General features: G+C 41.5%; 1 protein-coding gene across 1 annotated transcript; it reads left to right on the top strand.

Annotated features, from left to right (window-relative positions):
- Positions 1 to 16,539: 16,539 nt before the first annotated feature.
- LOC116313568 lies at positions 16,540 to 19,656 on the top strand. Its single transcript, XM_031731319.1, has 5 exons — positions 16,540 to 16,582; positions 16,739 to 17,071; positions 17,157 to 17,257; positions 17,338 to 17,381; positions 19,542 to 19,656. The coding sequence occupies exons 1-5, from the start codon at positions 16,540 to 16,542 to the stop codon at positions 19,654 to 19,656; spliced, it is 636 nt and encodes a 211-aa protein (XP_031587179.1).
- The last annotated feature ends 1,335 nt before the right edge of the window (positions 19,657 to 20,991 follow it).

The raw sequence follows: 20,991 nt of genomic DNA, 5'->3' as shown, positions 1-20,991 counted from the left end.
ACCCACGACGGAAAGCGGGGGAGCGAAAGAAAGAGAGAGCGAGTTTTCATATGTGAGACATTAGTGACATTTAGCGTGTTTGGAGGCTATAATCAGTTTCCTTTCGTGCCTTCTCAGGTTGTTAGCTCTTCTCCCTTTGTTTTTCAGGCTCTCTATGTTTCCGTGTTCAGGTTTCAAGTTTGGATTTCATTTTCAGTGTTTGTATGTTTTAGTGTAGTTTTGCTCAGTTTTAGTTTCATGTTAGTTTTGAGCAATGTGCTCTATTTAAAAAGTTCAATTAAAGTTTTTAACTGTCAGTCTGGCTAACGTCCACAGTAGTGAGGTCTGCGTAGCTTTGGGACATAGCCGTTGTCTGAGTGGGTGCAGCGCTTTTCTGGTTTAGCTGAGGACCAGTGGAGGCGTCTGATTGATTGAGGTGAGATCAGATCACTCTGTGCCATGATGGGAAGGTGGTCAAGCACTGACCACATGTCAGTGAAAAGGATGGGCTCTGTTTGGGGTTAGTAACACCTGGCTGTGTCTCTGGCTGCTGAGCTGGTGTGATGTAAGGCTTCTTGACCTGTTGATCTTCCTGGTCGGATGCAGACACTGCAACACAAACAAAACACAATGAGTCTTCTTTTTTTAAACAAATGTTTGTCTTTCACATGAAGGAAACACCGTGATTCCCAGAAATAGTCTCTCACCGGTGGTACAGCTACGATTTCTGATTCTCTTCCTCTTTTTGCCCTAAAAACAAACACATTAGAATTTTCACAAGCTGATACAAACTCTCTGATGTGAATGTTTCATCATTCAGTGCAGTCATAGGCACATGTATGAATGTTGGCACTTTGGACGTACGTAGTTGTCTTTAGTGGACCACTGTGGATGCTCGTTTGTGTGACGCCATCTTTCTGTCTCCGCCCGATCAAAATATTTCACCTGCTCATTTTTTGAGAGGGTTACACTTCCACTGTGGACAGAAGACCACAGGAACACACTGTCAGCATATATAAATGCACAGCTACACTGTTACTACACATTACTACAGGACAGCTGGTACACATGCATAAACACCAGCATAAAACATGAACATATCCATAAATGTATGTAGAGTTAGTTACACACTTACTCTCGCTCCCACAACTGCATTCACAGCTGCACACCCACTGATGTTCAATTCATCCACCACTTTCGGCCTCTGCTCTTCCAGATAGACCATGAAGGCATTTGGTGGCTTCTTAATATGAAGGCGGCCGTCATCCTGATGGGATTGACACGGTCGTTTTCTACAGGGATAAAACACAGAGTAAGAGCACATGTCAACACTGTGAGAAACCTGCAGGACAGTGCAAAAAAGCAGTACAGCAAACTTACCTTGGAGTGGACCTGGTGGGTGGACGAGCAAGAACAGTGCTTGGTGGTGTTTTGGGGATCACATTTGCAGGCCACTGATACAGTAGCTTCTGTGGAGGGAGGGAGAAGGTTAAAACCACACAATACTGACACTTAGTCCAGCACTTCAGAGGCTAATAATGATGAGCGTCACAGAAACATGTATGTGTGGACAAATTCAAACTTTGGTAATTTAATCTTCACCAGATTCAGAGAAGATTGCATGAACAACACAAAGTAAAGTGATCACTGGGAGGAGAACATGTGCATAAAACTACTTTTATAGATAGCTTCACTTTGCTCTCCTTGGTTATTTTTGGAATTATGATTACAGGCAGTGATTAAGTTTACTGATCAGCAAAGCTTCACACCACACTTATACAAAGGTGACAAACCAGGAAGGTGACAGCAGAAAAACAGTTTTTCTTTCATCTGACCTGAAGTATCTGACAGTTTTAAGCACCTTTATCAGTAAACACCTGTCACCACCTCTGGCTGTCTCACCTGGCTATCAGTTCCTGGCTGAGTGAGGAGGTGAGCTTCACCGGGATAATGGGAGCGACCATCAATGGAGCTTGCTCCTGAAATAAAGATGGAGCTGATCCCAGGAAAAATCTTCCAGTCTGATTCATTGCTGCTGGCTGAGGGGGACGGATGGTCCAGCAGGAACGGGAGGAGGAGGTGGAAGGTTGGGCATTTGCCCCAAAATTTCCTGAAATGCATCCTCCAGATTGTACGGCAACCCTTCCGACTCAATGCTTCCCACAAAATATTGTATTTCTTCCTCAAAGTCCATTTTCGTGACAACGGGCGTAGGCAGCATTTTTATCTGAACTCGGCCAAAAGAATGACACACTGATTCTGTCTGGCATCCTGTGGCACACGTACATAGGAGGTTTTGATTCTCTTAGACAAAGACTGACTGACACCTTATATAATACACAACTAAACCCAGGACAACTATTATGTGGGAGCAAGGTGTGACTTACCAGTTAAAATCAGTATTAAATGTAAATATTATTTTTGATTTTATTAAAAATTCAAATATCTTTAAAGGTGTTGTATTGGTAAACTAATTTAAACCAAGTGAAAAATGCAAAACTACACATACAAAAAATCACCAATAGTTCTTAATTTGTTATATTACACAATCAGATTTTAAAGTGTACTTTTTCTGATAGTACTACTGCACTTTTTGTTCAGACTTGAATTAAATTCTTGTGTTTTTACCTGCTGTGAATTAGTTAGTTCACTGCTCCCAACTTCCACACAATTTGTGTGGTTGAAAGAGTCAAGTGTATTTTTTAGATGTTCCACAATATCAACCAAAATGACCTTAAAATTTTCTATGTAAGTACTCACCAACGATGTTCAGTGATGGTTCATTTGTAAAATGATGTCAAATTTTGTTTAGAAGTAAAGTTTCAAGGTTTGCTTTGAAGGCTGTGAAGAGTAGGTCTTTACACAGTGAAGTTCAAAGGTAAAGTGACTGGTGCACAAAGACTGTCGTTAGCTGTGTCCAAATTCATGGGCTGCATCCGCCTGAGGACCCGGCCTTCGCGGTCTACATGGGCCGGGTCCTCAGAAGGTCGGGTTGGCCGGAAGTAAACGGCTGGGGAAATTGGACGTTTTAGCCTTCTGATTAGCGTCACCGCTGTCTCGCTGGAGTTTAATAAACTCGGCCGTCTGCTCCTTGCTATCTAAAATATAACAGGACCATCTCACACTTCTGTTTAATCAGTTTTCTGTTTGACGTTTATTCAGCTGTGTAAAAACCAAGGAGGAACCCACCTGGGGGATTAATAAAGTTTTATTTTATCTAATCTAATAACTTTAATCTCAGCCAAACTGATTTACTCACGAACAAATAAAACACTGAAAAAAAAGACAAACAATAACATTTTTAGGTTGTCTAAGTGACTTATATATTACGTTTAACCTGAGTAGCAAAAGTCTGCGGTGATCTGAAAATGATGTGCCGGGAGTTGTGCCGTTCTCGGCGGCTTCAGTGACCCTCGAGCTCCCGGCTAGCTATCGAGCTGGTGGGTAACAGACGTCTCCGAAAATGTCGAAGCACTTTTGCAAATATGCGATATCTTGATAAACCGAGCAGATATTTGAAGTTTACACAGCTACATTCTCGCCTGAAAATATGTTAAAAGTTTATTTTGTGACTCAGAAAGATTAGTAAGAGTAATTTTAAAACTTAGTAGCGGCCGCCATTGCCGGAAACTGGAATTTGGCTGGGAATGGGATATGGTGGGCCACGAAGGACACACCCGACCCATCCTTCAAATTCGGGGAAAAGGAGGATGCATTTGGAGGAGTCTACGAATTTGGACACAAATTTGAATCGGTCTACAAGTGCGTCCTCAGGAGGATGCAGCCCATGAATTTGGACACAGCTATTATGAGTCAGGTTCTATAGACTGTTACATACATCATGTTGCCAGTATATTTTTTTTCCGCTTTATAGCCTTATTTCCGAAACCCTGTAAAAACACCATGATTTTTCGTAGTCCCGTGAATCCAGCATAAGCACTCGCTGCTGCAGTAAGCTAGACAAGGCAGAGCACACACAGAGAGCAACTAACAAGCTACACAGCCAGTTTTTCAATATAAAGTAAGTGTTAAAATGTACTTTCAACAATCTCTAACTTAAAATTACTTTTCAGGGCCTTTTATGTGTTTTGCTCTCAACCAAACGCGGTGGAGTGTCTGTTTATTTCTTGGAAACAAACGGCGAGTTACTAACAATGATAAGTTAGCAGGATGCTATGCTAATTTTACACGTGGTAAGTACCGCAATAGTGTGAACTCTGTATTGTCTAAAAAAAAAAAGCTAAAACCAGTCAGAGTCCGTGAACTGTGGTGAAATGGAGTGTTATTTCTTAATTTTATTGTCTATTTGATTAAGCAGATGCGCCGAAATAATGCAAGATGCACTTTTCTTTTAGTTGTACATGTTACTCAGTGCCTTTTATGTACTTTGTCATTTCATATAAATAAGTTGTTTAAAATTAAGTTACGAACATTTCATAATTTGATTACACATGGTTTACTAAGGGGTATATAAATATATTTGATTGTAATGCTGTAAAGCAATACAAATTAAATTCATAGAAACAGAAACGATATTAAAACAACAGTGTAATTGATTTTGAACAATTTATCAGATCTCATTTTATTTAGAAACAACTGTTAAGACCTATTTTTTTTCATTGCTCTGTACTGTATGTGCAGACTGTTTTTTTGTGATCCCGGATCTGATCTTGAAGTTGGCTCCAGATAATGATGGTGAGCCAGACCCTGTGAAAACTCTAAAAGCAGTGTGGCCAGCTGTTCTGGATGCCAGACTAGAACTTCGAATCAAGCCAGAACGAAACCACTTACTTCCATACGGATTGTTCTTTAGAGAAGGTATTGAACTCACCATATCCTGTTCATCACGAGTCACGTCAAAAGAGACTTACACATTTTATTTTATTTTATTTTGCTTGTAATTTCAAAAGAGAGCTCTTCTCTGTTAATCTTCTCTGTTATTTACATTGGTTTATCACACCATTGTATAATTATAATAAATCTTCCAGCTGTTCAACATTCAGTGCTCTCAAATTTATTTTACCATTGAAAGGCCCTCAAAAACACATGCACTAGGGGCCCTCAGGCCACAAAACGGCCACGCCCCAAAAAGTGATATAAAATTGTTACATATTCATATTTTTTTCCACTTTAAATGAGTCAGTCTTTTAAAACTACTTCTGCCTAAAATATTCATATCGAGTATTAATTATGTTTTCGTTGTTTAACCCTTCAAATCGCATTTTCTTTACATGAGCGCAATGTTTTTTAGGCGAAAAAAGCAAAAAACTTAAATATTTTCCATAAAATACATTTGAAGTAATATTTGTTTGTTATTATAATTAGGCCTTTGGATGGGTAAAAGATTGGCACCAACATTCATTTTGATCTATTATTTTATTATTATACCGCTATACAGTAAACTTAATATAATGGTATATCATGTTTTTCACTTTTTGCTTATGCTAAATGCTTATTATCTTGTTGTGTTCTAAAATAAAAAAAAAAATTATGAAAATAAAAATACAAGATCACTTTGAAACAGAAAAACATTTATTATAGAACGATGAACATGAACATATATACTGTTGGGAATGGGGAAACATATGAGAGAAAGAGAACGAGTGTAAAAACAGTGAGAGGGGGGCGGGGTGTGACAGTCCTGCTCAGGTGGAGAAGATGCTGCAGATTAGTGATGTTCGATTCGTGAACGAATCGTTCAATACTCGAGAATCACTTTACTGACTCGTGAATCATGATTCACAAGCGCAACTGAGTCACTGACTCATCCCTGTTGCTGTTAGCAAACTAATTCCATTAGTAGAAATATATCTAGCATATAATTAAAATTGTGGGGAAAAAAACAACAGCCAGTTTCTTAACAAAAACATTTCTGCTCTGAACTGGATGAAAAAACCCTGAGTAGAAGCTCACATCAAGACAATAGCTCCTCAGTTCACAGTAGCATCGCTCAGCTAGCATGCTAACAGCACATTTGAGTTACTCACCCCCTCCCTTGCTGTGCTGAATCATAGCATAAGCAAATCACTCAGGACTCACTAACCCCCTCCCTCCTGGCTCACAGCTCAAACGAGTTGAACGAATCACCGAATCACTCACCCCCTCCCTTGATGTGCTGAATCATAGCGTAAGGCGAATCACTCACCCCCTCCCTCCTGGCTCACAGCTCAAACGAGTTGAACGAATCACTCACTCACTCACCCCCTCCCTCCTGGCTCACAGCTCAAACGACTTGAACGAATCACTCACTCACCCCCTCCCTTCCTGTTACGAATCACTCACTCACTCACCCCCTCCCTCCTGGCTCACAGCTGCTTCTTCTTCTTCTTCTTGGTTGGCAACCAATGTTAAGGCGCTTTACCGCCCCGTGGCTCACAGCTCAGTGGACATTTAGATGAGAAAATATATATTTGACACATTTAAGGAAAATACCAATAAAATAAAAATAAATAAATGTTCCCTTTAGAATTTTTTTGCTCTAAAGAAAATAGTTGTTTTCTTTTACAATCATTCATCTTAGCAGTAGGATTTACATTAAAAGAGAAACAAATTAAGTTTGAGTGAAAATATACACTTTTGCACTCTCTGGTCAACTGACTCAGTGACTCAAATGACTCAAGAAACCCGATTCACTTTGGTGAGTGACTCATTAAAACTCGATTCAGTAAAAAGAATCGAATTTACCATCTCTACTGCAGATGGACAGACTGTGGTCTCCGCATGCGAACTTTCCACATTTGCAGCAGGTGGTGACAACCCTTCTTCTGCTTTCTGCGCAAAACTGGCACTGCCTGCTGACCTTCCTGGCTGGAGAGGGGCCTGCAACAGCACCTTGCGCACTTTTGACAAAGTCTGCTGCGAGTGATGAGCGGGGAAGGTAGCCTCTCTTCGCTATCTGTGGGTTGACTAGCATTTCTCCCACCTCCTCAATATACAGCCTCCTCCTGTGTGGTTTGGCCTGCTGCCATGAAGGGTTAATTGCGGTACACAAGACGTAGCCATTGTAGAGCGAGAGGTCAAGCAGATGGTGGAATAGGGCCAATGGACACCGATTCGTTCGCCTCTTGCACGAGTAGGTGCCAACAACCTGACAAAAAACAAACTTACACCCCCCTCCCCGAAAACATTAAACCTATGTATATTTTACACAAGAATATATGAGCACCTACCTTATCAAGGTTGTCGACACCTCCTTTACATTTGTTGTGGTCTTTTATTATTGCGGGCTTTCTCTTGGCGTCATCGCTTACACATGGAGTCCGGTGCTTTGTGTTCAGCAGGAAGACATTCGTGCCGCGTTGGGGGACGTAAGACACGAGCGTGTGCATCTTTGTGAAGGCGAAGATGGAGGAGAACACCTCTCTCCCTCTTGTCTGCAGCAAACGTGGTGGAAGTTCGGGCTTATTTTTCCGAATTGTGCCAACCAGGGCCAGTTTCCTCCTCAGTAGCTCTTCTGACAGAGGAAAGGAGGTGAAAAAATTGTCAGATGTTATGATGTCACCCTGGAGACCCTCTGTCATCTCTAGGACCACCCTCATCCCCTGGTTGACCTCCGGGCGTTCGCCAGCTGCTTTGCCTGTCTAGACCTGCAGTCTGCAGGTGTAGGACATCTTGACGTCACATAGTGCCCAAATCTTCAGGCCATACTTGGCAGGCTTTTTTGGCATGTACTGCCTGAAGCTACATCTGCCTTTGAATGGCACGAGTTTTTCGTCCACACAAACGTCTCTGTCCAGGCAGAACAGCATCTGGAATTGGTGCGTCCACATATCCCAGACTTTGCGGATTGGAGCCAGTTTGTCACTATGGTGTCGGGGTCAGGAAAGTTTATCATCGAAGCACAGCGCCCTGGTGATGTAACAAAATCTTTTTTCCGACATGGTTGCCCGAAAAATCCGCCGTCCGAATTTCTCACTCCAAATGTTGGCCGTTGATTCACTTTTTGAACGGTACACACTGGCCAAGATCAGCAGTCCCACAGAAGCCCTTAGTTCATCAGTGTCCACATCTCTCCAGTATGCGATTGTACGTCTCCCTTGCAGATTTGTCATTGATGCAATATGCAGCACAATTTCATCTGTGAGAAATAGTGCAAAGCTGGACTGTGGGTCGCTAATTCGGGCGGTGGCATAATGTGTGGGTCCCGGGATAAGTCCTGTGGCTGCAAGCACATAGCGGAGCGTCTCGGCATTTGTGGGAGACCACACTATTCTTCCGTTCTTAGATGTCGACTCTGCTGGCTCTTCATCTGTCTCTCCGCTCTCATTTTCCGATGACACTCCTCCACATGAGTCGGAACTGGACACCAGGTCCTCCGTTTCCACCTCTGATAAATTTTCCTCGGAGGATGACGCGGCGCCATCCTCTTAATCAGGGTCCAGGACCATTTCCAAAACTTCCTCAGTGCTATAGTACCTTGCCATCGTGAAAATGACTACTCCCACGCTACGGCTCATTCTTATAACCACGGCTTTAGTGCCGCTGCATAAACAACCTGAGCTTGGAGACAAAACAAAGTGTAATTCAGTTTTGATTCTTGGTTTTATATTTGATTTGTTTGTATAGCAGTGTGGCCTTTAAAGGAGGAAAAACTTTTGAAGTTAGATGCACACTCTTTTTTTCTGAGGTTAGACACACAAACCTTTATTTTTTTAAGACACACATGCCATTATCCAACACTGATAGTGACCCACACTAGTGGTGTGCGATACTGCATATTTTGGTATCAATCCGATACCAAGTAAATTCGGGCCAGTATCGCCGATACCAATACCGATACGATACTTTTCAATAAATAAGCTGGATGCCTCATTGAATTGCTAAATCGCAATTAATTTTCATGACCTTAAGTGTTTTTTGTGATGTTTCCTTTGGTATTATTAATTAGTTAAAACCCAGGACATAATTAGGAGAAATAATTTATTTATAATTAAATTAAAAATTTTTTATTATTGTGGCGGCTCGTGGTCTGTGATGCCACTGCAGGTGAGATGGACTCACCTTCACGGCATCTACAATGATGCCTCGCCAGCTTAAACTGTGCGCTGCTTGTGCTGTTGTTGTTTTTGGTGTTGATGTGTACAGCTGGCAGCAGGAGGGCTGCAGCCGTTGAATGTAGGCTACTGTTACAGCAACCGTGTGATCACTGTAAGGGTGGACAGCGCGCGGCTCGGGGTGAGCTGGAGGCTGGCGCGCCTGCCAAGCTGGAGACAGAGGTCGAGGTGCGCGGGAGTCCTGCCACGCCTGAGGGCGGCATGCTGTCCACTTCGGCACGCAGGCTGCATGGTCCTGCGTGCCAGCCGTCTGCCCAGCTGCCTGTGAGCCCCAGCTCACTTCCACGCCTACTGCGCCGCCACTGCTTGCCATATGGGTGGCCATCAGGCCAGCTCCGGGGCTTCCGCTGGAGGCGCGGGCGACCGCCAGAGTGGACACTTCCCCGTCGCTGGGCTGGGGCATGGGGCACCGATGGTCCGGGCCGATTCCCTCGCCTGCTCGCGGGGTGAGGTGAAGCGGGCGAGGGGGGTATGTGGCAGGGCGTGTTCTGCGATGCCGCTGCAGGTTTGGTGGTGGTGATGTGTACGGCTGTCAGCGGGAGAGCTGAAGCCGTTGAATGTACTGTTACAGCAACCGTGTGATTATTGTAAGAATAAATGATGCTGCGAAGCATGAAAATGCCATCGGGTCTGCCGTGGTGGTGATCTTTTTTTTTTTTTTTTTTTTTTAATCTTAAGTGCACGCAAACCAGTAAACAAATTAAAACAAATACTGTTGATAAACTATAATATAAAAATTACAATTAAAATTCTCAATAACAAAAACAACAAAAAAATATAATTAATATTTAAACAACTTAACAACCCCCAAAGTGTCTAAGTCACTTGACATGTCAGTGCAACACCGAAGCATAAGAGTGGGAGAGAGGGAGCAAAGTGTGCCTGCTCTCTGCTGACACAGGAGCGGTGAGTCCAGCGACCTGGTTGTTTCGTTTTTGCCGAAAGCACAGCATAGCAAACAAGCAGAACTCAGTAAAGAATCGATCTCACCAGGCTAGTATCGATCCAATACCGATGCCGACTTGGGATCGATACTATCGATATTTGGATCGGATCCGCCCACCACTAGTATTTATTAATATGCTGTACAGCTCTACACTTCCTGTTTTCAGTCTGGCTGAGCACTTAGTTTATGAGTCAAAAGTGGCCTTGCTTTACAAACCTCCATGATTAAAGTGCATAAAACGATATAATGAGAAAATAAGGATACTAAGGATATTAATTACATGACAATGCGATACCCTGCATTTACGGACTTCCTAAAATCCACAAGGAAGGTGTCCCACTCAGACCCATAGTCAGTAGCATAAACTCTGCCACTTCTAACATTGCAAAACACCTTGCTACCATCCTTGCACCTCTCGTGGGAAACACCCCACACCACATCAAGAACTCCACCGACTTCACCGACAAGGTCCAGAAACTTACCTTGGATCCAGATGAAACCATGGTGTCCTTTGATGTAGTCTCTCTCTTCACTTGCATACCCACCAAGCAGTGGCGTGTCTAGAAAATGTTTGTTGGGGGGGCCAGCTAGGGGCACAGATTTGGAGAAGGGTGGCAGATGTAATTGGCAGATAATGTTAAAAAAAACTCTACCAACCGTTAACCATAATTCAATAACCCTATAAACCTAATAACTGAATGCGGTTGAATATTTTGTGATACACCGTCATATTTACATTATTTGTACAGTACGAATGATTTGCTTTGGTACCTGGTCAAACTTAAGCTCTCCTCTGTCTGCAGCAAACTCGCAGGCAGCAGCTTCTCCCCTCTCGCTCACATGGGTGCTGTGCTCAGTCGCCTAGTGCCTGAGCTCGGATCATACCAAAATTAGGGGGAATTTATGACGATGCGCTCTGTGCTTCATGTGTTGTTTTTGTTTTATACAGTTGTCAGTCAGGCATCTAACTAACAAATTACACTCCAAAAGACCCCATGCTTCTGAAAAAATGACCCGGGCTTAAGCCCAGTATGCCCCCCCCCCCCATTTATCTTTTGAAAAATTACCGCTATTTATACAGCACAAGACTTAAGAATATTTAACAGGAGCAAGTTTCATTTTTCCCTGGTTTTACTACCACACTGTTCACCAAAACAGCAGCAAACCTTTACCATCTTATCCAGAAGGGACACCTCTTCACCCTCACATGGAAGAAGAAATCTGATTGGCATGGTGGTATGTTTGAAGCAGGTCCCTTGTGTAGCGCTGGAACCCAGTCACAATGTTTCATCCATTTCATAGGCTGGTTTGCCTGCAATAATGCCAAATAATTAGCAGGTCTATAAATAGAACGTAGATCTGCAAAATCACTCATTAGGATGTTTTTTTCTAATTTGCTATGACCTCAGAGTGCATCGAAAATAAAACTAATAGGCTATCTGGTCTTTAAGTGATGGCGTGACGAATCCTGCTTCTGGGCCTAAAGTAGTCTGCGTTTAATATGGGTTTTGTGTTTTTAACACGTTTAATGTTTTGTATTGTCTTCTATTTAATCGCAAAAAGCTCCTAAAAACAGTCAGTGATCACTTTTGGCCTCCCTCGGCTTTTATCACCACTTCAACTTTTGCTTGAGTGTATTGCACTTCTTACTTTTAACACCAGGGGGAGCTACTGTTGATCAAGGCAGTTGCTCTACCAAAAAGGACAATCACAGAAGAAATTTACCCCAAGTTACCAAACATGGCAGAACCAAACAAGCGAAAGGTAGAAAGTGAGTGCAGAAAATTTCAGACACGGTGGGAGAGTAAATATTTCTTCAAAGAATTAAAGGGGAAGTATGTCTGTTTGATCTGCATGGAAACTGTGGCAGTTATGAAAGGGTATAATGTACAACGTCATTATGAAACCAAACATCAGGCCTATGCATCCTACACTGGTGCTGAGCGAGAGCAGAAATTAAGGCAAATGGTAGCTATCCTGCAGGGTCAGCAACAGTATTTTTTTCGTGCTCAAATTGTCCAGGAAAAGGCTCCAATAGCCAACTATGAGGTCGCCCAACTCATCGCAAGACATGGCAAGCCTTTTTCAGATGGAGACCTCATAAAACGCTGCTTCGTTAAAGTCACCGAAATAATGTGCCCGGAAAAAGTGCAGGACTTCAACAACTTCAGCATGTCCAGAAGTACAGTTGTTCCACGCATTGAAGAGTCGTCAGCCAACATTAAACTGCAACTGTCTGATAAAGCTTGTGCTTTTGATTTTTACTCCATCGCATGCGATGAGAGCACTGATGCCACAGACACCGCACAGCTGCTAATTTTTTTTTTGCAGGGAGTGGATGAGAGCACGAGCGCTTTAGGTGAGTAAAAAATATATTCCACCGTCCCCTTGTGTTAATGTGCAGGTACACATGCTTCAAATATCAATAATGCGCATCAATTCTGTCACTACCCTGCTTTTGCGCACCACTTTCTTATATGCGTTTTTCTTGTTAACACACAGAGTACACACCGCTGTGCACAGCGCACGCACACGCAAAGTCATCTGATCTCATCTGATGCAGATTTGCTCCTTGATCAAGTGACATTTGTCCGGATGTGGCGTACGATGAGCACCGCGGCTGGATGGCCCGATTTACATACCCAGCGCAGCTGATACTCACCAGAATAATTTACTAAAATTATATGCACTCCTGTTATTAAGTCCAGTTCAGTCTGTTAATGTTGATAACCGTTTCAAACGAACGTTAATAGGTGTGTTACTAAGCCTAATAACTTAAATAACAAGCTTGAAATGTACCCGTCCCATTTTCCCCTTTATTGTTTTTTCTCTGTGCTGTAAATCTTCTGTCTAAGAAGAAATCTGAGGCTGCTGTTCTGAGAATGAGCTACCAAAGCTTTTTCTGAATAAATCAATAAAGATCCATTTATGGAAAGCTGTGATGAAGGCAGTTTTGTCTTTAATTACATTCAACAATATAACACATTTGACCACTTTTAAATGATTTTTCTAACTTTAATACGCTACAGTTAAGGTTATATACCTAATTTCTAGTAAGTGGCCCAGCCCCTCCTATATTTTTATGTATGTGGCCCTCAGTGAAAACAGTTTGGACACCCCTGCCTTAGGATGTAGCTACAGCCCAGCCCATGCAGCAGTATATGAATGACTAATCCTATTCATCCTTGCGGATGAATTATCTCAGTTGTTCTCCTGGCTGAAGTTTGGTCCGTTTACAGCAACCTGCCATGAGATTACATTTGTTCCTGACGACCGAGAATCATCATGATAACTTTTATCTAACTAAAACTAGCTAACTAAAAGTTAGCGTGTTTATATTATGCTCACATAGCTGTGTCGCTAGCGGTTGTACATTGTTATATAGCACATTGTTATATACCAGCTAGCCAAACTTCAGTAACCCTACAAACGTCACTGCTGTTTAGTTTTCTGTCTTCATTTATGTTGGAAGTGACAGCAGAGCTGTACGTTTGAATTTGTTTCCAAAATCCCTCAGTCAGGACATGCTATATTGTATTTAGATGGAAGCTAGCGAGCTAACTTCCTGCTATGGAAGTTAAATGTCATTTTACTCCGTTAAATGTCATAAATTCCGTTTCGTTTTCATGGATGCCTGGATGATGAACTCAATTGTTACACATGGTAGAGCAGAACGCTGATCATTTTATTACAGATGAAAGACTTTAGATAGTTTTTCAACTCTCAGTGATGCCACAGTGATCGTGTGATTTATGGACCTGCAGCGGAGTTTGAGCCCAGACACGGCTAGTGACGTCAGACTTAAAGACCGGATAAAGAGTGATATGAACATATCTATAACTTACCGGAATGAAAATGTCTGGAGCACACCAACAGATATTTGGAGATGGAAGAGAACTGGATATCAGCTCGTCTCACAGCTGCTATCCAGACTAGACGCCTTCTTTTGGTAACATCCGATACATGAGCTGCCTCATGTTGCTTCCAGGTGCGGAAAGAATGAAAAGATAAACCATTTTCAACCTTATTCCCTTGCCGGTCGTGCGATCTAACATTACAACCGACCGCACAGCAAGTACGCACCATAGCTGGTGTTATCCGTGTGCTTTTGCTCCTCTTTCGCTAGCGCTTTTTTTGACCCAGAAACATGGATCCTCAACCAAAAATCCTGGCCACACCCCCTCTCGTGACATCACGCTCCAAAAGACCTATTAGGCTAATCGTTGTGTAACTTCAGGTGTTTCAGACAATCCCTTTCTGTCAAGGATTTTTAATTTGTTGCGGTTTTTTAATTTGTTGCGGATTTTTAATTTGTTGCGTTTTTTTAATTTGTTGCGCTTTGCACTTCCCGGCCACCGTAGTTTCTAGCTCCCTACTTTCGTGGTACTTCCTGAGTTCTGATTTTTAGGTTTTGTTATTTGACTTCCCAGTGTTAATTCTGTCCTCCCTCTGTTCTGTGTCATCCCTGCCTGTGTATCTCCTCTAGTGTAGTCAGGTCTCTGTGTAAAGCCCGCGTCTCTGAGTCTGTGTCTTCGCGTGTGTTTTGAGTTTCCTGTTTTATTGTGAAAGTCTGTGTCTTATGCCAGTGTGTTCAGTTTGCGTTTCCCCTGTCTCGTCTTGTCGATCACAATCAGCTGTGCCTCCCTCCTGTGTGTAGTTTCCTCGTTCCCTTCTGTGTATTTATAGGGTGTGTTCGCTCATGTTCGTCACTAGTCTGTCTGTGTTTCTTCCCTGCATTTTCTCCCCGAGTCGCCTGTTCAGGTTCGTTTTGTTAGTCATTCCCAGTTTAGGTCACCCTTAGGTTTTGTTTTGCTTGCTGTGTTCCTGTTTGTGCCACCAGTGTGTGTTAATAAAGCTTGCTCACGTCCAAGCCAGTGCCAGCATCTGGGTCCTCTCTCACACCCTCCACACGTCTGCCACTGCAGCCGTGACAGTTCCACTGTTTTACCAATCAGCACTGTCTATATCAGTGCGGGATCTACATTTCTATAATTAGTTAAGAAAGCTCAGCCTGCAGCTCTCTGTAACCACAAACTACCAAGGTCTTAATGTTCACACAATCTGAAAATACCACATGTGTACGCGTTAAAGTTCTAAGCAGCCATGGGAAGTCATTATTTCCTTATTACTGGGCAAGCATCACCATGACGTCACTGGAAAAAATGAACTCATTCAACAGAAATATGTAATAACCTGCAATATAACAATTCTGATTTTGACATACTTCAATATAAGGACAGGATTTTTAGAATGTGGATACAGATACAAGTAGTACTATTTGAAAAATCTGTTTTAATCTGAAAGGACCTGTTTAAACAAAAAAAATAAATAAAACTTTTTTACTTGCTCAACTGCCGTCCTTCTGATATTGACTTTAGCTCACTGAAAAGAGAATTGTTATCTTTACGTGTCAGATATTGCGATCGTTGGTGCATTAAGGCATCAGCCACAAAGGTCATCTTGTGCCCATCTACAGGATGTCAGCAGATGACTGACAAAGCTGCGGCTTATGTTGTTTTTTGTTGGTCACGAAGTTTACAATGACCACCAGTTTAATAACTGGAAAGTGGTTGTGTTAATGCAAAAACAGGAAGGTCTACATTTGTTTCTAATAAGTGTTGTGGGTGTGCTGTCAGTACAAGTTGACCAGACAGTGGAGCCTGTATTGTGTACGGAGCTCAACTGGTAAAGGCGTCTTTTTTGCGTCTTTTTAACTTCTGTGTGCTAGACGGACATATCCAGTCATATTCTTGTTTTAAATCAAGATTATGCTTTTGGTTACACTTTACTGTCTTACTATCACTAACTCACATCACTGCTCACCACAGCAGCAAGGTGACAGCCAAAAGCACTTATTTCTTAAAAGGCTGCACATTTCAAGCTAATACACCACCACACCAGCTGAAGTTTCCATGCTAACACGCATTTGAATCTACTAAGCCTTGTGGACATTATTCTCATAGCTATCATTGACCAGGTTAGACTTCTGCTGGTTTTCGTGAACATGTCATCAAATTGAATGGCAAGCGCATTCATACCAGTGTTCATTCCATGGAGCTAATAACTTCTATAATTAACATAGGCATCACTGCACAAGTAGCTGTTCTAAATTATGAAAGAAAATGCAGACTCGCAGGCTGTCTGGTGCAAAAGACAAATTGCAACCCGATCAAGCATATATAATATAGTAAGATTATGAGATCAGTATTTTGATTCATGCCATGTTAATAGTTACAAAATCAAGACATAACCTCACTAAACATAGTGTTTATATCAGGTGAAGACAAAATGTATAAACATGTATAAAAATATATAGAGTGACATATCATTTGTAGACATCTAAGCTTCGGCAAAAATATTATCTACATTATATAAAAGTTGTCATACAATAATGATAATGATATTCTGCTTTTTGTTTTCAGCTGTCAGTTTTCACCATTTGCTAAAAAAGCATTGCCACTGAGCAGCCGCCCATATGAAAGAGCAGCCCGCCTCTTTACATAGAGATAACTTTTACTGGAGCACAGTTCACTTACAAACATTGTAGTGGTGGTACGCACAATGATGAACTTTACCTTGATGCTACTTTTGCCCTGCATCTTTAGTAAGTACACTTTTCACTTTTTTCTCAGTACAGTTTCAAGCCTTCATTTTGTACGATAATCGAGCCAAAAAGAATCGTGCAGACACTTCATGGATGGTGTAATTCGATGTTTGGTTCCTGTTGAATTTCAAGTTTAGGATTCCTTGTTTGTTTTAGGTTGGATCTCATCCTCAGTTGCACAGTTTTACACTGTGGAGGTTCAGCCTGATGAAGAAGTCACAGTGAAGTGCTCTAATTTCAGCAGATTTCACTCCCGCATATTTTGGTTTAAAATGACCAGCAGTCCCAACATCAGTTGCATCTCGTCTATGTTAACCTCTGAAAATGTTTTTTCCTGTGATGGAAAAAAAATTTGCTTGTCATCCAACACCTCTGTGCTATTTCTCAAGATCAAACAAGTGAATTCATCTGACTCTGGGCTGTATTTCTGTGGAGAGAAACTCAATGACAAACTAGTAATTGTAACCGGAACATATTTAAAGGTTCAAGGTAAATAATACTGTTTCTGTCTTTTTATACATGCGTTTAGTTAAATTAGGTAATATACTATAATTTTCTATTTTCTGTTTTTTAGAATTATCTGATGGATTAACAGATCCGTTAAGTATTATCCTGAGTGGGCTAACTGTTTTCCTTCTGCTGGTCATCATTGTTCTGCTTGTCAAAATCAGGAAATCTCATACAGGTACACATATGATTTAATTTAAATAGCAGATACAAAGGTATTCACTTCATAACTTAAGGATGTACTGTTTCTCTCTTTTAGCTCAAATGATGAAAAAAATCCACAACACAGTGAGGTAATTTATTTTCATATCAAATTATAACTTTGGATTAAGATTTGTAAACAGATAATAAAGTTATCCAGGCTTAGGATAATATTACCTTTCAAGTCACTACCTTTAAGTCACATACTGTATATTCATTTTGAAATTACAGTTTTTCTGTCACCAGTTTTTTTTTTTTCTATTTGCTTGCTCAAAAACAGGTGAAAATTCAATTCAAATTGCAAGCAGTGGACATTTATCTAAATAAAAACCCTGCCTCTAACCTTAGATGGCTTTGTCCTGTCCTGGTGAATGTTAACACATTAACATGTAATGCTTTGTTATTAGCAGTGTTGGGACTAACGCGTTATTAAGTAACGCGTTACAGTAACTACGTTATTATTGTGGTAACGAGCACGGTAACTAGTTATTATGCCAAAACCAGGAACGCGTTACTCGTTACTGGGATTTAGATAGGCTCGTTACTCGTTACTTCGTGTGGTGGATATCGCGGAGCTTCCACAGATTCAATAACATTAGCAAGTGGTGGAAGCCAGCAGGTGGATGAAGAAGGGAGGCAAGAGGAGAGACCCGAAGCGGCCGCCGGTCCGCGTGTCAGGTGAACTGAACTTCAGGTAAGAAGTTATGACCTGCAGTCTATCTGGGTCAGATATAAACCAAGTTTAGGTGGAGTTTATTTTCGGTATGCTGACATTTTCGTATACTGCGTGCTAGCTAGCATGACGGAGTTTCTATACAGCTGGGTGGGTGCTATGTTACTGATGTTGAACTTTATTTTGTTCATATGGTTAATTATTAGAGTTGACAACCGTCCCTAAAAACAGAATCGTCTGGTATTCAGAGAAAATATTACGCGTTTCGTACTGAGGTGAAAAGGAACAGTTTGTCCCGGACTTCAGCTACAATGAAAAAGACACAAAGCTGGAGCTGCACAGCTGCCTCTTCTTCTCTCATTCTCTCCCGTTTCTACTTCAATCACGAAACTGATCAATGATCAGCTGATCGGCTTTTCTCTCTTGTTTATTTATCGCCCACTTTGCGCCAGAAAGAGGAAACCAGCGGATGTTGCGTTAAACAACAGCAGCACGTTTAAGCTTGATCAGCTGTTGTTAGAATTTATTTAATATTAATTTCTAGTATCAGCTGATGTTTGCTGGAGCCACAGCTGTAAAGCTGCTGGTCATGATATCAGTTTGTATATCTGGTGAGTGGGAAACATGAAGATGAAACCAGGAGATGTCCTTACTGAATCATCAGAGCTGAACAGGTGATGGAGAAACAGGTTTACCTTTTAGGTGACATGAATGAGTTGAAGGGAAGTTATGAACTGTTTCTGAGAGACAAATAACACCAGGATCCTTTTCTACGTAGCTGACAGCTGGTAACAGTGCAGGGGCGGGTCTAGCAAAGTGTTGCCAGGGGGCCAGGTAGGGCATTAACAGGGAAAGGGGGGCACAAGGAAATACTTTTCCTTATTATTCTCATTTAAAATGTCTCGCTTTAAAAAAAATAATTATCTGAGTCTTACAACAAACAATTGATAGATTGATACATATATACCATCAGAACAGTGTACATCACTGTCACAACGGTGTTTATTTTCATTCAAAGGCTTTATGATTTTTCCTATAATGGTGGGCCGGTCTCTAGTCAAAATGCCCGGGACGATTTTTTTTGTCCCAGTCCAGCTCTGTTTGCAGCTCATCTGCAGTCTGGTGTTACCTACATCTTCCTATTCAGAAGGCAGAATTTCCAAGTTCTGAGTACAATCAAAAGCACCACGACTGCAGTTTTTGTGTTGGATGTAAAAAGCAGGCTAGAATCATGGCGGCGGTCAACGACGGTCCAGGCGTGGGATTTCTCTCGTGGAAATGTGCACATTATTTTTTCCGTTCTGTTGGTAGGTGGCACAGTGCACTTGTGGCAAGTAAGCAAGCTAGAAGACTGGCACTCTTGCTGGGTATCCAGTTACGGAAGCAACACATTAACAAGAGAATTCTGAGTAAAACCAAAGTTACTTTCCCTAGTAACTAGCTACTTTGAAAGTAACGAGTAACTTGAAGTAACTGAGTTACTTTTTTAGAGAAGTAACTAGTAATGTAACTAAGTTACTAATTTAAAGTAACTTACCCAACACTGGTTATTAGTGACTTTAATCATTTTCTTTAACTGAATGTGACCTCTGATGCCATGAATTATGCAGCTCTGAGTTTGAGACTACAGAAGGCCTGCACCACCAAGAGAGCTGGATACGAATGTGGTGTATGCTACTACAAGATAGACTGACAAAGCAGGAGAAACAGTAGCTCTGAAATTGATGTGCTTATTGAGTTTGTGGGGTATGCATTTGGTGTATTTGTTAGGTTTTGGTTTTGGTTTTTTAATAAATACTAGTGCAAAATGTGCACTGTTATTATTTTTTATGTATCAACTATTAATATTGCTAAATTGTCTCTTACATTCACAGTTTGTATTACAGTAGATGTATCTGAGTAGATGTAAATAGATCATAATTCAAAATATGTTTTTTCTCCTTCTCGAATCTTGGAGCAGCCCGCTTAAAATGTTGGCCATGATTAGTATGAAAATCCACCACTGCAACATAACTAAATTATAAATTAAAAACAATTCATTCATTCTGGTTTATTCAAACATGTTCAAACAGTTTAATGACAGGGTAAAAACAAAAGAAAGACGGAAGCTCAAGTCTCAAGAATGAAAAGCTTTTTTGGTACTCAGTAATTGTAGAGGCACAGTTCCACAAACTATGATGATCTCCATTAACATTTACATAGCACTGATTGTATTAAATGTTTTATGTGAGAGCTTGCAGACTAAAAAGTGAGAATGTGTAGAAATAATTTGAACTTGTATTTTGTATTTTTCACATGTAAACTTTTCCATACACTTGTGTTTTATATTTACAGATACAGAAAAAATGTGCTCGGCCTTCTTTACCAGGGCATTGGTGTTGTGGGTCCAGGTGAGATAAGCAGAGATCTGGGTGCCCCGGTGACCTGAAGGTGGAGACAGATTACACCCTTTCTCCATTTATATTGAGAGGGGAGTGGACCTGTCTGTGTCTCTTGCAGTCCATGATAAGTGCTCTCATTTTAAGGATGTTCAGTTTCAGGTTGTTTTCTGAGCACCAAAATTACCAAATTCTCTCCCTCTGCCCTGTACCCTGTCTCATCTCCACTGGACATCAGTCCAACCACGGTGGTGTCATCAGCATTCTTAAAGATGACATTGGTTGGGTGGATTTGTGTAAGTCATGTTGTACAGTAGGAGGTCGAGAACGCAGCCCTGTGGGGATCCGATGCTGATTGACAGTAGGGGGGAAAGGTTCAGGCTGAGACTGACTGACTGGGGCCAGTTGGTTGGGAAATCTTTGATCCAGGAGCGGGTGGAATCTTAAGATGGTCCAGTTTGGTGGTGAGGATGTCTGGGATTATGGTGTTGAACATTGAAATATAGTCCACGAAGTGCATGCTCACGTAGCTCTTCCTGTTCTCCAGATGGCTCAGTGCTATGTGAAGCGTGAAGGTGATGACACCCTCCATGGATCGATTTTCTTTGCAAGCAACCTGATAGGGGTCGAGAGAGAATGGTAGGCAATCT

This window comes from Oreochromis aureus, linkage group 3 (genome assembly GCF_013358895.1).
Source record: "Oreochromis aureus strain Israel breed Guangdong linkage group 3, ZZ_aureus, whole genome shotgun sequence".
NCBI classification, from domain to species: Eukaryota; Metazoa; Chordata; class Actinopteri; order Cichliformes; family Cichlidae; genus Oreochromis; species Oreochromis aureus.
The sequence above is the reverse complement of the archived record's forward strand: the minus strand, read 5'-3'. Positions and strand labels throughout refer to the sequence as shown.

What these genes read in the sequence shown, in the direction of transcription:
- LOC116313568 (XM_031731319.1), top strand. Translation starts at nt 16,540, where the DNA reads ATGATGAACTTTACCTTGATGCTACTTTTGCCCTGCATCTTTA. An exon ending in TGCTTGTCAAAATCAGGAAA is followed by an intron (nt 17,258 to 17,337) that starts TCTCATACAGGT and finishes GATGTACTGTTT; the next exon opens with CTCTCTTTTAGCTCAAATGA. An exon ending in AAAAATCCACAACACAGTGA is followed by an intron (nt 17,382 to 19,541) that starts GGTAATTTATTT and finishes TTTTCTTTAACT; the next exon opens with GAATGTGACCTCTGATGCCA.